The sequence below is a fragment of the Palaemon carinicauda genome, chromosome 41 (genome assembly GCF_036898095.1).
Source record: "Palaemon carinicauda isolate YSFRI2023 chromosome 41, ASM3689809v2, whole genome shotgun sequence".
In the NCBI taxonomy this organism is placed as follows: Eukaryota; Metazoa; Arthropoda; class Malacostraca; order Decapoda; family Palaemonidae; genus Palaemon; species Palaemon carinicauda.
The window spans coordinates 44,769,194-44,782,205 of NC_090765.1; the positions used below are offsets into that span (position 1 = coordinate 44,769,194).

Consider the following 13,012-nt stretch of genomic DNA (forward strand, 5'->3'; position numbering starts at 1 on the left):
TTGAAACAGTACGAAGACTATTCAAAGAAAATCTTTCATAAAATATCTATTAAAAAACGAATTTTGAGCAAAGCGAAAAATCTATTTTTGGGTAAGATGGCCATGTCGTCCTGATGGAAGTTCCTTAAAGGCAGCTTCCTAGGGTATATTACAACTACGGCGATATTCCCAGAGAATTTACCTTAAGGTACCCAGAATTCTAACTCCTGGAGCGAGTATCCCTAAAAAAGACCTTAGGGATATCGTAAATATCAGCGGACGTATTCTTGACACACCACATAGCAATCTATACCCCGAATAGAGTTAACACTTCGTAGGGGTCAAATGGCAAGAAAACGAAAACGATAAGAAAAAGGGGGGAGCCGTTCGTAAGGCCTCTCTCCTCCCCGTTTCGTAAGCGTGCCCTGCGCCGCTCGCGGCGCCATCTGTATTCCTTGTAGCGATACACGAGGTGCTACAGATACTGTATGTAGGGAGGGGTCCTACAGCCCTTTTTTTCTTTCTTTTTTTTTTTTTTTTTTTTTTTTTTTTGAAAAGGGACAGGGCGGGTCCATCAGGACGACATGGCCATCTTACCCAAAAATAGATTTTTCGCTTCGCTCAAAATCCGTTTTTTGGGCTCAAGCCATGTCGTCCTGATGGAAGTATACCAGAGCATTACTGTATCTGTGGATTCTCAATACGTGCCGTACTCCTCAGGAATGTTTCTTAGTCAACTCGACTGAAAGACCTAAGATGTTACCGTTATACATCTTTTCACTAATCATAAACCATGAAAGCGCTTCCTGCCCCCTACAGGGAGGAGTCCTACTAGACTCTAGAAACGAACGAAGAGTACATATACCTATGTATGACTCACTCGCAAGCCAATACAATATAGTGGTCTCACTCTATATGAAGTAAAGCATAGTCCTTACGGAACTACAGCATCCAAGGGAAAACCCGACCAGCCCCCTGGTCGAAGTAGAATTGGACAAAAAGGTTATATCTGCGTAGGATTAAACTTGCTGCCGCCACCGTCCTCTGAGAAGGATGGAGCCCTTTATGCTAAGGAAAGTATAAACCAGTGCAACAAGGCTTGCATTAAGGAACAGGCTATTATAGATATCCCCGATTAATATTCATAGGCTGAATGCTCAATAATTAAAATGAAATCAATATAGGTGAAGGAGACGCAAGGTTCCTGAGAACAAGTTTATTGATTAACAATAAATAGACATGGTTACCACAATTATATACATATGATAGGTGGAAGACCAACAATTTACACAAGTACTGTAGTACATGGATATATGGTTATCTGAAAGAAAACAATCAGGTCACTTTTCACATACCAAGGTATCAAAGTTAAACGTCCATGTTACTACCCACTGACATTAGCGTCAGAAACGCTCGGCACACCTGTCTGTACTTGTGCTACAATCACCATAACGCCGGAACAGTCATTGTGGGCTCCCAGAGCCTTCACTTCTTGTTATAGCAACGCATATAACTATACACTCACCCAAGAATCAAAGTCCCAATTAAATCCACAGTTCCTCGCAGAGTTAAACAACAGGGTTAACGACGCAACCAACTGCTACCACAGACCTCTTTAGCTGCTCCACTTGCTTAGCATAGTGGCGAAAGAATACCCTGGAAGACTTCCAGCCAGTGTATGAACGAAGGTGTTCAAAATCCATAAAGTTAAAGAAGTTTAAGGATGAAGCAACTTTCCTCGGATCATGACCTGCGGGTGAACTGTCAGGATCCGCTCTGCGAATAAAATATGTAATTTTCGCCCTGAGTTGATTTAAAGATAAATTCGAGCCCGATGTTTCTCCTCTGAATAGTTGACCCCCATGGAAGTCTGAAGTTCTACGAAGATAGACCTTTAGGCATTCTACGGGACATAGAGATGCATCTTCTTTCAGAGGGCAGATTCTCCAGGGACCCCACCTGTTGGTGGGCAACTCGTTCTTAGCGAGAAACGTAGGGTCCTGAAACAGGTTCAGTTCTCCCCCATCCAGGAACTGAACCCGGCCCTCCTCTCGAGAGAGGGCTACAATCTCACTAACTCTGGCCCCAGAAGCTAGGGCAAAAAGGAAGATCACTTTTTGAGTCAGATCCTTCAGTGCACACTCCTCATTATCCAGTAATGAGGCAAAATGAAGGACTTTGTCTAAAGACCATGAAATAGGCTTTGGAGGAGCTGAAGGTCTAAGCCTAGCACAGGCCTTCGGGATCTTGTTAAAAATCTCGTTAGCGAGGTCTACCTGGAAGGCATACAGAATGGGTCTTGTCAGAGCTGACTTACATGTAGAAATCGTGTTAGCCGCCAGCCCCTGTCCGTGGAGGTGGATGAAGAAGGATAGGCAGAAATCCGTAGAGATCTCATGCGGATTCTTGTCTTTGACAAAGGCTACCCATTTCTTCCATGCTGATTTGTACTGCCTTTTAGTAGACTTGCACTTATATTCTTCCAGGAAGTCGATGCTATCTTTCGAAATTCCGAACCGTTTCTTCACCGCTAGGGAGAGAAAATCATGAGCTGCAGGGTCCGGGTTTTCTGTAATGAAGCGTAGACAGTCGACTTCTGGACTTGCTGGGACAGAACTGGGTCCGGGAGTGGTAGAAACTCTAGTCGTAGTTCCAGAGCTAGAGGGAACCATACACTGTTCAGCCACTTGTGGGCCACTATCGCTGCTACTCCCTTGAAGGATCTCAGTTTGTTGAGGACCCTCAACATCAGATTGTGAGGGGGAAACAGGTAGATCCTGGACCATCTGTTCCAATCGAGGGACATCGCATCTACTGCTTCCGCCAAGGGGTCCTCGTACGGGGACACATATCTCGGCAGCTTCTTGTTGTCCTTCGTCGCGAAGAGGTCTATCTGCAGTTCTGGGACTTGACTCGAGATGAAGGAGAATGATCCTGCGTCTAGGGACCATTCCGACTCTATCGGTGTAACCCTGGATAGAGCGTCCGCGGTCACATTCCGGACTCCTTGAAGGTGAACTGCTGACAGGTGCCACTTCTTCTTCTCCGCCAGTCGGAATATGGCTAACATTACCTGGTTGAGAGGTGGAGATCTCGATCCCCGCCGATTCAGACATTTCACTACCACCTCGCTGTCCAGTACCAACCTTACATGGATCGAGTGACGTGGGGATACTTTCTTCAGGGTAAGAAGCACTGCCATAGCTTCTAGAAAGTTTATGTGAAAAGTCCCAAATAGCTTGGACCAGGTCCCTTGCACTTTTTTCTGATGGGAGTGACCTCCCCACCCTACCTTTGAGGCGTCTGTGTGAATTGTCACTGACGGGGGGGGTGGCTGAAGAGGTACTGACCTCTTTAGACGACTGGCTTGAGACCACGGTCTGAGAAGAGAACGTAGCCGAAGTGGGACCGGTCTCTTCAAGTCCCTTCGCGCGTTTGATGCAAAGGTTCTCCAAACTCCCGCTGCATCCTTTAGCTGTGCTCTTAGCACTGGGTCTGTTACTGACGCAAACTGAAGAGAGCCCAGAACCCTCTCTTGTTCGCGTCTTGATATCCTCTCGGAACCTAGAAGTCTCTTGACAGACCCCGCTATTTCCTTCCTTTTCGACATTGGAATGGAAAAACGGTGTGACACTAGATCCCAGTGAATTCCCAACCACTGGAACCTCTGAGCTGGAGAAAGACGAGACTTCTTTCTGTTGATCATGAAACCCAGATATTCCAGGAACTGAATCACCTGTAGGGAAGCTTGTAAGCATTCCGCTCTGGATGCTGCCCACACCAACCAATCGTCCAGGTAGGCTACTACCTGGAACCCTTTTAGGCGTAACTGTTTGAGCGCTGCGCTCGCAAGCTTCGTAAAGATCCTTTGGGCTATATTTAGCCCGAAAGGCATCGCTCTGAAAGCATAAAGTTTTTGTTGTAGCTTGAATCCTAGGTAGGGGGAGAGACGGCGACTTATTGGAACGTGCCAATAGGCGTCTGACAAGTCGATGGAGACGGTATATGCCCTCTTGGGCAGTAAGGCCCTTATGTGTTGTAATGTTAACATCTTGAACTGTAAGTTTACTTGTGAACGAGGGTTCTGGAGTGGGAGGTGAGACCTTCCGGACTCACCAGTGGTAGCTTATACACCCCCCCCTGGAACCCCCCCAAGCGGCGGCGCGAGCCCTAAACCTTGGGTGGAGTTACCAGAGACGAGCGGGTTGACTCGGCAATGGAAGTCACATTTTTGAAGTTGTAATAGAACAAAAAATAACACAGAAGTGGTTGAGCTTACCTTGGTAGTGCAAGTTATAAAGGAATTACTGTGAAGGTGCAAATTGTTGGACATAAAGGTCTTTTTACTAGTAAATTCAATCTTCTTGTGCTCTCTTGGTTGATATGAATATTGAAAGATTCCAGTTAGTTTGTTTTCTGTGGAATAATAGTGATTGTATGTGTGTGTTCTTGTATATAGCCTACTCTGTTGAATTATGAAGTTGTTAGAATATTCCCTCCTAAGTACTGTACATGGTCTCCTCGGTTCACGGGGGAAGGGTTGGAGGGTGACCCAGACTTTGAGTCCGGAAGGTCTCACCTCCCACTCCAGAACCCTCGTTCACAAGTAAACTTACAGTTCTGGAGAGGGAGGTCTCAACCTTCCGGACTCACCAGTGGTAGCTAGGCAGATGCTTCAGGGGGCTTGAAGATGAAGTCCAGCGACCACAGCATCGAAAGCTCCCTGTAAGCCGAGGAGAGCATAGTAAGAGCTGAAGACAGAGTCGCTTCTCCAATTCATTCTGGACATGATTTCTTGTATCGATACTCCATTGTATAGCAGTCTTGATGAAGCTTGCCCCCTTATAGAGTGAAAATTCGTTGACTGTTTAGTTGCATTTGGGTCGGCTCTGAAAATGCACTCCCTAAAAAGTTGTCTCATTTTTTGTAGAGACATTATCTTGAAGTGTTCATCTAGCCATATGTGGTCTTTCCTGTCTATGTTTCTTTCCATACAGACTTTGTTGGTGTATTCCAAATAGAAGTTCAATTGTCTGACTGGACATATTTTTGGTCTGTTAGGAAGCTTCCTAAACCTGATCTCTATTGGCGTGTAGTTGTTCTTTTGGTTTTTGGCCATGAAGGAAGGGTGGTTCCGTAAGACAATGTGTTCTGGGGTGAAGGTGCTCCTGGAAATGCTGAGATTGTTAAATTGATTAGCTCTTAAAGGGCAAGCTAAGGCTACTAGGAACAAGGTTTTCTGTGTCAGTAGTAAGGTAGAGTTATCTTTCGTGGTGTTGAGAAATGAAATTACTTTGTCTAGATCCCAGCCAGGGAACTGGTGAGAATTTCTAGGTTTCCTTCTATTAACTCCCGATATCATTGCTTTGACATATTTGTCCTCTGCAAGACAGTAACCTGGGAAATAGCCTGACAAGATAGGACCTAAAGCTGCTCTGTAGCTCTTCAGGGTGTTGTAAGACAGACCCTTGTCTATAAGGTGATTGAAAAATAAAATAATTGCTAACAGGGGAAATTTGTTGTCTCTTCCATACTCCTTGTGAATGAAACTTTTAAAAATGTTGTATAGGTTTTCATACTTGTGCAAGGAGCTGTCCCTCAAGCTGACAGCAATTTTGGAGCAAACCTCAGGAGGAAAGACGTTAGGGAGCTGATCCTTTAAATTTTGAAGGCGATCAAAGTTGATTGGAGCTTTGCTGAGGGTGAGATACAATCCTTGAGAACTATTTGGTAGTCTTCGATCTTCACAATGTATCGTTTGTGCTGCTTCGCGACTGACTTCACTAATGGAATCCATGGTTCCGTCCCCTGCGATATGGTGCAGAAAAGCATATTATTATTGCATTCTTTATTGATTTTAAAAGCTACTTTGTGTAGTAAGAATCCTGGTGGAAAGGCATAGAGGGGTGTTGATCCCTTCCAGCTAATCGTAAGTGCATTATTGCTGATGGCTTTTTGATTTGGAAGAGATGAACAGAACTTTTTGCACTTAGTATTGAAACCATTTGAGAACAGATCTATTTCTGGGGTGAAATTGAAGTCAGAGCAGATTAAGGAGAATAGACTGTCACTGAGGGAAGTTTCTGTGTGAATGGAACCCAGGTCCCTGGAAAGTGAGTCTGCGATGGTGTTACTTACTCCCCTGATCCATCTGGAATTTATCTGTATGTTGTGATCCTTCATGGTACTAAGTATTTTCCTGACTAGTTCATGGGCTAACTTGTTTCTGATACTACCCTGTTTCTTTATCCAACAATTAGTAACCTTTGAATCAACATGTATTAAGACTACCTTGTTGTATAACCTTGTGATGAAGTGTTCCAAAGAATAGAAGCAAGCTAATAACTCTCTTACATTGATGTGAAGGGAGGATTCTTCATTTGTCCAAGTTCCATTTATTGAGAGCATATTACCCGCTATTACTAATGCACCTCCCCAACCCTGGTTGGAAGCGTCAGTGAAAAGTTCTGCATCTATCTGTGGTTTTGGAATGTTAATCTCTCTGTACATTTGTCTCTGTTCCCATGGCTTTAGGTATTTTTTGAAGGTGTGGGGAATGATTTTGTACCCTGAATTAAAATAACTGTGGTACCTGTGGAGATATTTAAGATGGAATCTTCCCAAGCTTGTATAGGATGCACTAAAATTTAAAGCTCCGATTAACATTTGATAGGAATGCAGGTTGGATTTAACAGAGTTGGAGAAAGCTTTGGCCAATTCGACACACTTTTCTATGTTTTTCCCACTGGGATTCATAGTTTTCTTAATCATATTGTAATGCACTCCTAAAAATTCAATTCTTTGAGTCGGTTCAATTGTAGATTTTTTAAGTGAGATATTCCATCCTAAGTCTGACAAGATCTTAATGACTAGCTGAATGTGATTTTTACATTTTACATAATCTTTTGCTAATATGAGAATGTCATCAAGATAGTTGAATATTAAGATGTTATATGAGGTTCTAATATACTTGATCACTGTGTACATTATTTTTGAAAAAATATAAGGCGCTGTCTTTAGTCCAAAGGGTATCACAGTCCATTTGAACTTCCTTTTACCTAGTTTGAAGGTTAGAAATTTCTGGCTACTTGCATGTAATGGAATGTGAAAATAAGCATCTTTTAAATCTAGTTTGCAGGCCCAAGAGTTTAGATGTAGATAGGGAAATATAGTATTGGCCTTGAGCATGGTAAAAGAAGGTTTTTTAATCATGGTGTTGAGCACTTTCATGTCAAAGATTAGTCGTACTGTTCCATCTGGTTTGAATTTATAAAATATGTGGTTGGAGTAGTAAAAGGAAGTTCTGGGGATCTGCTCTATGACACCTAGTTTTAGCAGTCTGTCACATTCACTTTCCAATATTTTACGCTTGTTAATTGAATAAAATCTATCTTTACCTGTTCTTTTTAATGACCTCTGGGCTTTAAGTTTATTATTAAACGGAATTCTCACCCCTTCATTGATAATTTTACAAGCAAAAGAGGCATTAGGAAGCTTTCTCCAACTATCAATATTCATCAATAATGACTTACCTATCCTATTCTCTGGGGGGCTCTGGGAGGAGTTATTCATTGGTTTTGAGGCCAAAGGCGAGGTCTCTTTACTTCTATCTTGATTTATAGCATTTGGCCCAATGTCATGATGGTCTGGTGCGGAGCAAAGCTCGTTATTATCTGGTGCTGAGCAAAGCTCATTAACCACTGGTGCTGAGCAAAGCTCGTAATTAACTGGTGCTGAGCAAAGCTCATTAACTGGTGCTGAGCAAAGCTCATTATTAACTGGTGCAGAGTAAACATCGTTATCAACTGGTGCATAGAATACTGGTGCTGAAAAAATTTCTCTTTGAACTGGTGCGGAGCATGGCTCAATTTCTAGGGTCTTCCTTTCCTCTGGCTCCTGAACTATTAGCTTGTCCATTTTGTGACCTCCCCCCCCCTGTACCCACCTCGCCTATTACCTCTTCTAAGTGGCTGAGACTTGAATCTAAAGTTAGGGTTACCTTTGAGGAAACTGAACCTTCTTCCCTGAAATCTGCCCCCGAAGTTGAATTTCCTACCCCTGAAGTTTGCTGCCCCTCCTCTGAGGAGGGGACCTTTGTGAAAGCAGGCAGCAATGGCTGATTTTTGGTCTTCAGTTAAATTCCAAACTTCTTTAATGTCTGCTTTGATTATAAGATCTCTTACTTCTTCCTTGAGGTATCTAGGAAGTGCTCTGCTTCTGAAATTTCTTATCAAATTTTGTATGAGGTCTATGCTCCTCCTTAGGGGACCAATAATAATTTTGGACAAAAAATCAATGTCATTTACTTTGGAGGGGTATACAATGTGTGCCAGTGCTGCATGCCCTTGAAAGGCAGAAATACTCATTTTAATATTTTCAATGTCATAAAAAAATTTTCTTTTATAACTGTCATCAAATACCTTACCTTCAGGCCAGAAATTCAACTTTGGAGTATTAATTAATTTTAAAAAGTCTGAGAACTCCTTATTTTGACTACTAACAAAGAATTTATCCCGGTTATCACTATGGCCTTCACTGAAAGTTAATGCTACTAGTGAATTATTCAATTGAATTTTCCCTTCTCTATGAAAAGATGGTTCAGCTTTGAAATTGGTGGAAATATATGAAGGAATGGGTTTATTGAAGGTAAGAAGGTTGAAATCTTCGTAATCACTTTCGTCTCCATTATTATAAAAGGAAAAGAGGTCTAAATTTGCACTTTCAGGTAATTCAGGTGATCGCCTTGAGCGCTTAGTAGGAGGGGGAGCCTCATTCTTCTTAGCAGGTGAACCACTTCTGCCGAGATGAATGTTTAATATCAGTGATTTATTTACCATAGATTAATTGAAATTTTGTTCAACAGGTATAGTAAATATGGACAGCAGCGGACCTAGAAGGCTGAAGTCAGGCAATGGGGTTCACGACTCAAATAGCCCTCTTAGGTTAATTCAGTGCCATATTTAAGTGAATGATAAGTTTAAATATGTTATTATTAATAAACTAGACCTGCCTCATATGTAACCCTTATCAGATAGCCCCCCAGGGCCTAGGCTAGTGTCGATAGGTTTAAAGCAAGAAATGTAAGCTCGAACTTACCTGTGGTCTAGCCTACTGCCTATTAAGCGCGTGCTTTTAATGTGTCAGGCAAGCAATTTGTTTTGTGTGCTTGATTATAATTTAGTAATATATAAAAATTGGAGTATGTAGTTTGTTTATACCGATTAATCGTGTAGTAATCATGCACATGCTTTGCTTAAGCTACTTACGCTATGTTCGGAAGTGCCTGCTCTAAGCATTCAAATCATAACAAGCTTACGTATGGGGGCCGCCATTTGCATTTGTGACGTCATTAGTCTAAATCAGCTGCTTTCCATATGACGTTTTCGTTGTAAACAGAATTTAAAACCTTACCTTTTCTGGATGATTTGCATAAGAGTTTGATTCTGTTGTAGTAACATATTTACGATATCAGAATTAGAAGGCATATCACTATCTGCAGTCGATTGTGTGCGTTTTTCGTTACTGATTACGTTCTCCTCTTCGCTGGAGTCTTCGCTAAGCCGATGCACCTCCGCGGAGGTAAGAATTTGCCTAGACATAATTAAGCCGTGGGCTGAGATATTACTCTGGTTGCTGAGTGCAGGATAATGAAAATCAGCAAATGTTGGGAGCAGCGGGAGGGAAAAAGAGGAGAACGTTCTGTGCCGAAGTCAACTTCAGAAATGTGACTTCCATTGCCGAGTCAACCCGCTCGTCTCTGGTAACTCCACCCAAGGGGGCGTGGTTTAGGGCTCGCGCCGCCGCTTGGGGGGGTTCCAGGGGGGGGTGTATAAGCTACCACTGGTGAGTCCGGAAGGTTGAGACCTCCCTCTCCAGAACTTGTGGTTCATTATGAACTTGTTGAGTGGTGACAAGTCCAGAATGACTCTGAGTTTCCCCGAGTCTTTCTTGGGAACACAAAACAGCCTCCCTTGGAACCTGATGGACTTTACCCTCCGGATCACCTTTTTCTCCAACAGTTCTTGAATGTACTCCTCCAAAACGGGGGTGGAGTGTTGGAAAAATTGAGGGCACAGGGGAGGAGTACTGTACCAACTCCAACCCAGTCCATTTTTGAGCAGGCTGTGGGCCCAGGGATCTAAGGTCCAACGATCCCGGAAATACTGTAGTCTCCCTCCTACCGGCGACACATCACTTTGACTGCTGACCTGCAGTCTTGCCTCCCTGGCCGCGACCACCTCTGAATCCTCTTCCCCTAGAGGGGCGTCTCGCCGAACCTCTGGCTGCACCTCTGGGCTTTGCTCGAAACATGGTCGATTGCCCTTCGAACACGGGATTGAATGCCGGGGATGCTGATGACACGGCTTGGGGTACCCATTGGAAGGTGGTCGGGGTCTGGGCTACCAATTGTGGCACCGGAGGCAAAGCTGGCTGCTGCTGCTGCTGACGTTGTGGTCTGAAAGGCTTGGCTGGACGGGAAGAAAACCTCGATTTCTTCGCCTTTCCTTTCGGCTGAGGGCCTTCATCAGGGGAAGACTTCCTCTTAAGGGACAGGCCCCACTTAAGGAGAAGATTACGGTTCTCACTCTAAGTCCATTGTTTACACCTGGGAGACTGATGTCGAGTTACTGCACATGCATTGCTTGCATTCCCTTTGGCCAGATTTTCTGTTTTTTGTATGATGTAATCATTACCTGACTTTTTCAACCAATTAGGAGCTTCCAAATATTTATGACCAAGTTCCTGGATGTTGTAATACAACAGCCATTTTTTTTTTCCCAACCTTCCCTTCAGTTTAGAAACCATCATCACATAATGACTTCGAGAGGAACTTCAAGGAAGTAAAATCTATTTTGAAATTTAATGTAACTTCATCAATGTTGACAATTAATTAGGATGGAAACGCTCTCCATTCAGTGAATGGCTATTGTTACTCATGTGAAAGTAAAAAATAATGAGCCAAGGGGATTGTGAGCGCAGCTCAATATAACCACCTGCCAGTACATACGGAGCTTGCAGATTTTATTTTTCCGTGAGCGAAGCGAGCGCAAGGCGAAGCAAAAACCATTAGAAGGACGTGAAGTGAATCATACATAATTATGACACTTTAATTTTCAGCTACTTACATGAACCATATATTTTTCTAAATGGTTATCTCAACAGTACCCAAAGTGCTACTGTCCTCAGCGGGTTGTATCCCCAGTGGGCACCTACCCACTGAGGCTAAACATGTTATATAGGGAATATGCAGGGGTGACCAACACCCCTTTTTTACCTTTTTATATATTGTATAAAGTGTGTATGGAACAATTCATTAAAATATACATTATAATATTACCGTAGCATTGCTCCCGTTAGCAATGCCTTTGTAACGTTGTTAACACTGTGTATCATTGGTAACGTTGCTTATTTTAACATTCCCAGTACATACGTGAGTTTTGTGACCTGGGAACCCCTAGGATAGGTTAGGTGGGTTTGTTAGATTCTGTACCCTTTTTGTACTTTTTATATAGTGTAAAACTTATATTGAAAAATTATTTAAAATACATATGGAAATATCTAGCATTACTATCGCTAGTAATGTCATCGTACCGTTGGTAACGCTGTGTATCATTCGTATCGAGGCTAATTTTACCGTTCTCAGTAAATACCTGAGGTTTGTGACCTGTCAACTACTAGGTTAGGTTAGGTTAGATGGGTTTGTTAGGTTCTGTACCCTTTTCGTACTATTTAAATATTGTGTAACCGGTTATATTACCTTAACAATCCGAGTCATCGTTGGTAACACTGTGTATCATTGGTAACGTTGCTAATGTTATCGTTCGGCATACATTCGTGAGGGAAGTTGTTATCAGGTTATTACCAATTATCATGTCTGACAAATGGCTCCATTGCCTGAAAGGGATATGGCAGGGGAGACCCCATTCACTAACTCAACACAGCCTGGTGGGGGCATTTTCCCTATATAACATGTTTAGCCTCATAGGGTACAACCCACTTCGGACAGTAGCACTTCGGACCCTTATCGGTTATCTTCTGTTTTATTTTGCATTTCTGACCATTATTCTTGCTGCAAATCACTGGTTTTTTAGTATCTCCCCACACGAAAAACCCTGGTTTCCCACTGGGGTCCCCCATAATTGTCTTTATATAAGGGGGTCCAAAAACTCATGAACGGGTGGTTTGCCCCAATAATCATGGTCATAAATGCATAGAACACAAGATAGCTGGTACGAAAATAAGGTTCATGTATTTGGCTAGAAATTAAAGTATCATATATTTACCCTTAAGACAATGGTACCAATATCTTTAGGGTATATTAAGTATATGGGTAAAATAAAAACGTCATTAGTATGTGCACTACTCCCATAACAAAATTAAAGTTAGACTAAGGTTAACCTAGCATCACCAGATCCCAGAATGAGTAACCGAATACGATAAAACCTGATTGGCGAATTCAATAGAAACAGTCAATTCAATCAAAATGAGAATTATATATAAATTGCGATGAGAAAAATGCAAAACTTACGTCATTTTGTAGGAGATTGTTCGAGTTACCTATGCATGACAGACATGTGTTCTTAAAGTTCTACGTTATAGAATAGTAAAGAGATATTAGCTCTCATTAAATATATATTTTTAAGTAAGTTTAGATTTTAAAAGTTTACATTTGAATAAAATAATAGTCTTATAAAATACTAAATAGTACTTTTTCTGAATAACTTTACAAAATCTTAGCAAAAAAACAATAAATAGATCAAAACACAAGAGATACAATACAATATTATCCGGGAGTGTTAAAGTAGTAGTATTAGAGGAGCACGATAATTTTACCTCAGCTCTCTCTTGCTGTTCTCTTAGTGGATATGTGTTTGTATGTATGTAAAGCACAGCTTAATAAAATAACTAGGGACAACATTATAAAACAAGAGAAACTGCTTTCGAGAATAAGAATAAATATTTAATAAAGACTAAACATTCATAAACCAGACAGCCTACATCTCAACTAAAAACTGCAATAGACTAATGTTAG

General features: G+C 42.0%; 1 protein-coding gene across 1 annotated transcript in view; it reads right to left on the bottom strand.

The window, feature by feature from the left end:
• Positions 1–12,589, bottom strand: part of Nle (notchless) — an 83,194-nt gene extending 70,605 nt beyond the window's left edge. The window contains exon 1 of the mRNA XM_068364599.1: positions 12,509–12,589. Within this exon, the coding sequence (XP_068220700.1) occupies positions 12,509–12,513 (5 nt within the window). The 5' untranslated portion in view covers positions 12,514–12,589. The remainder of the gene's footprint in view (positions 1–12,508) is intronic.
• Between the last annotated feature and the right edge of the window lie 423 nt (positions 12,590–13,012).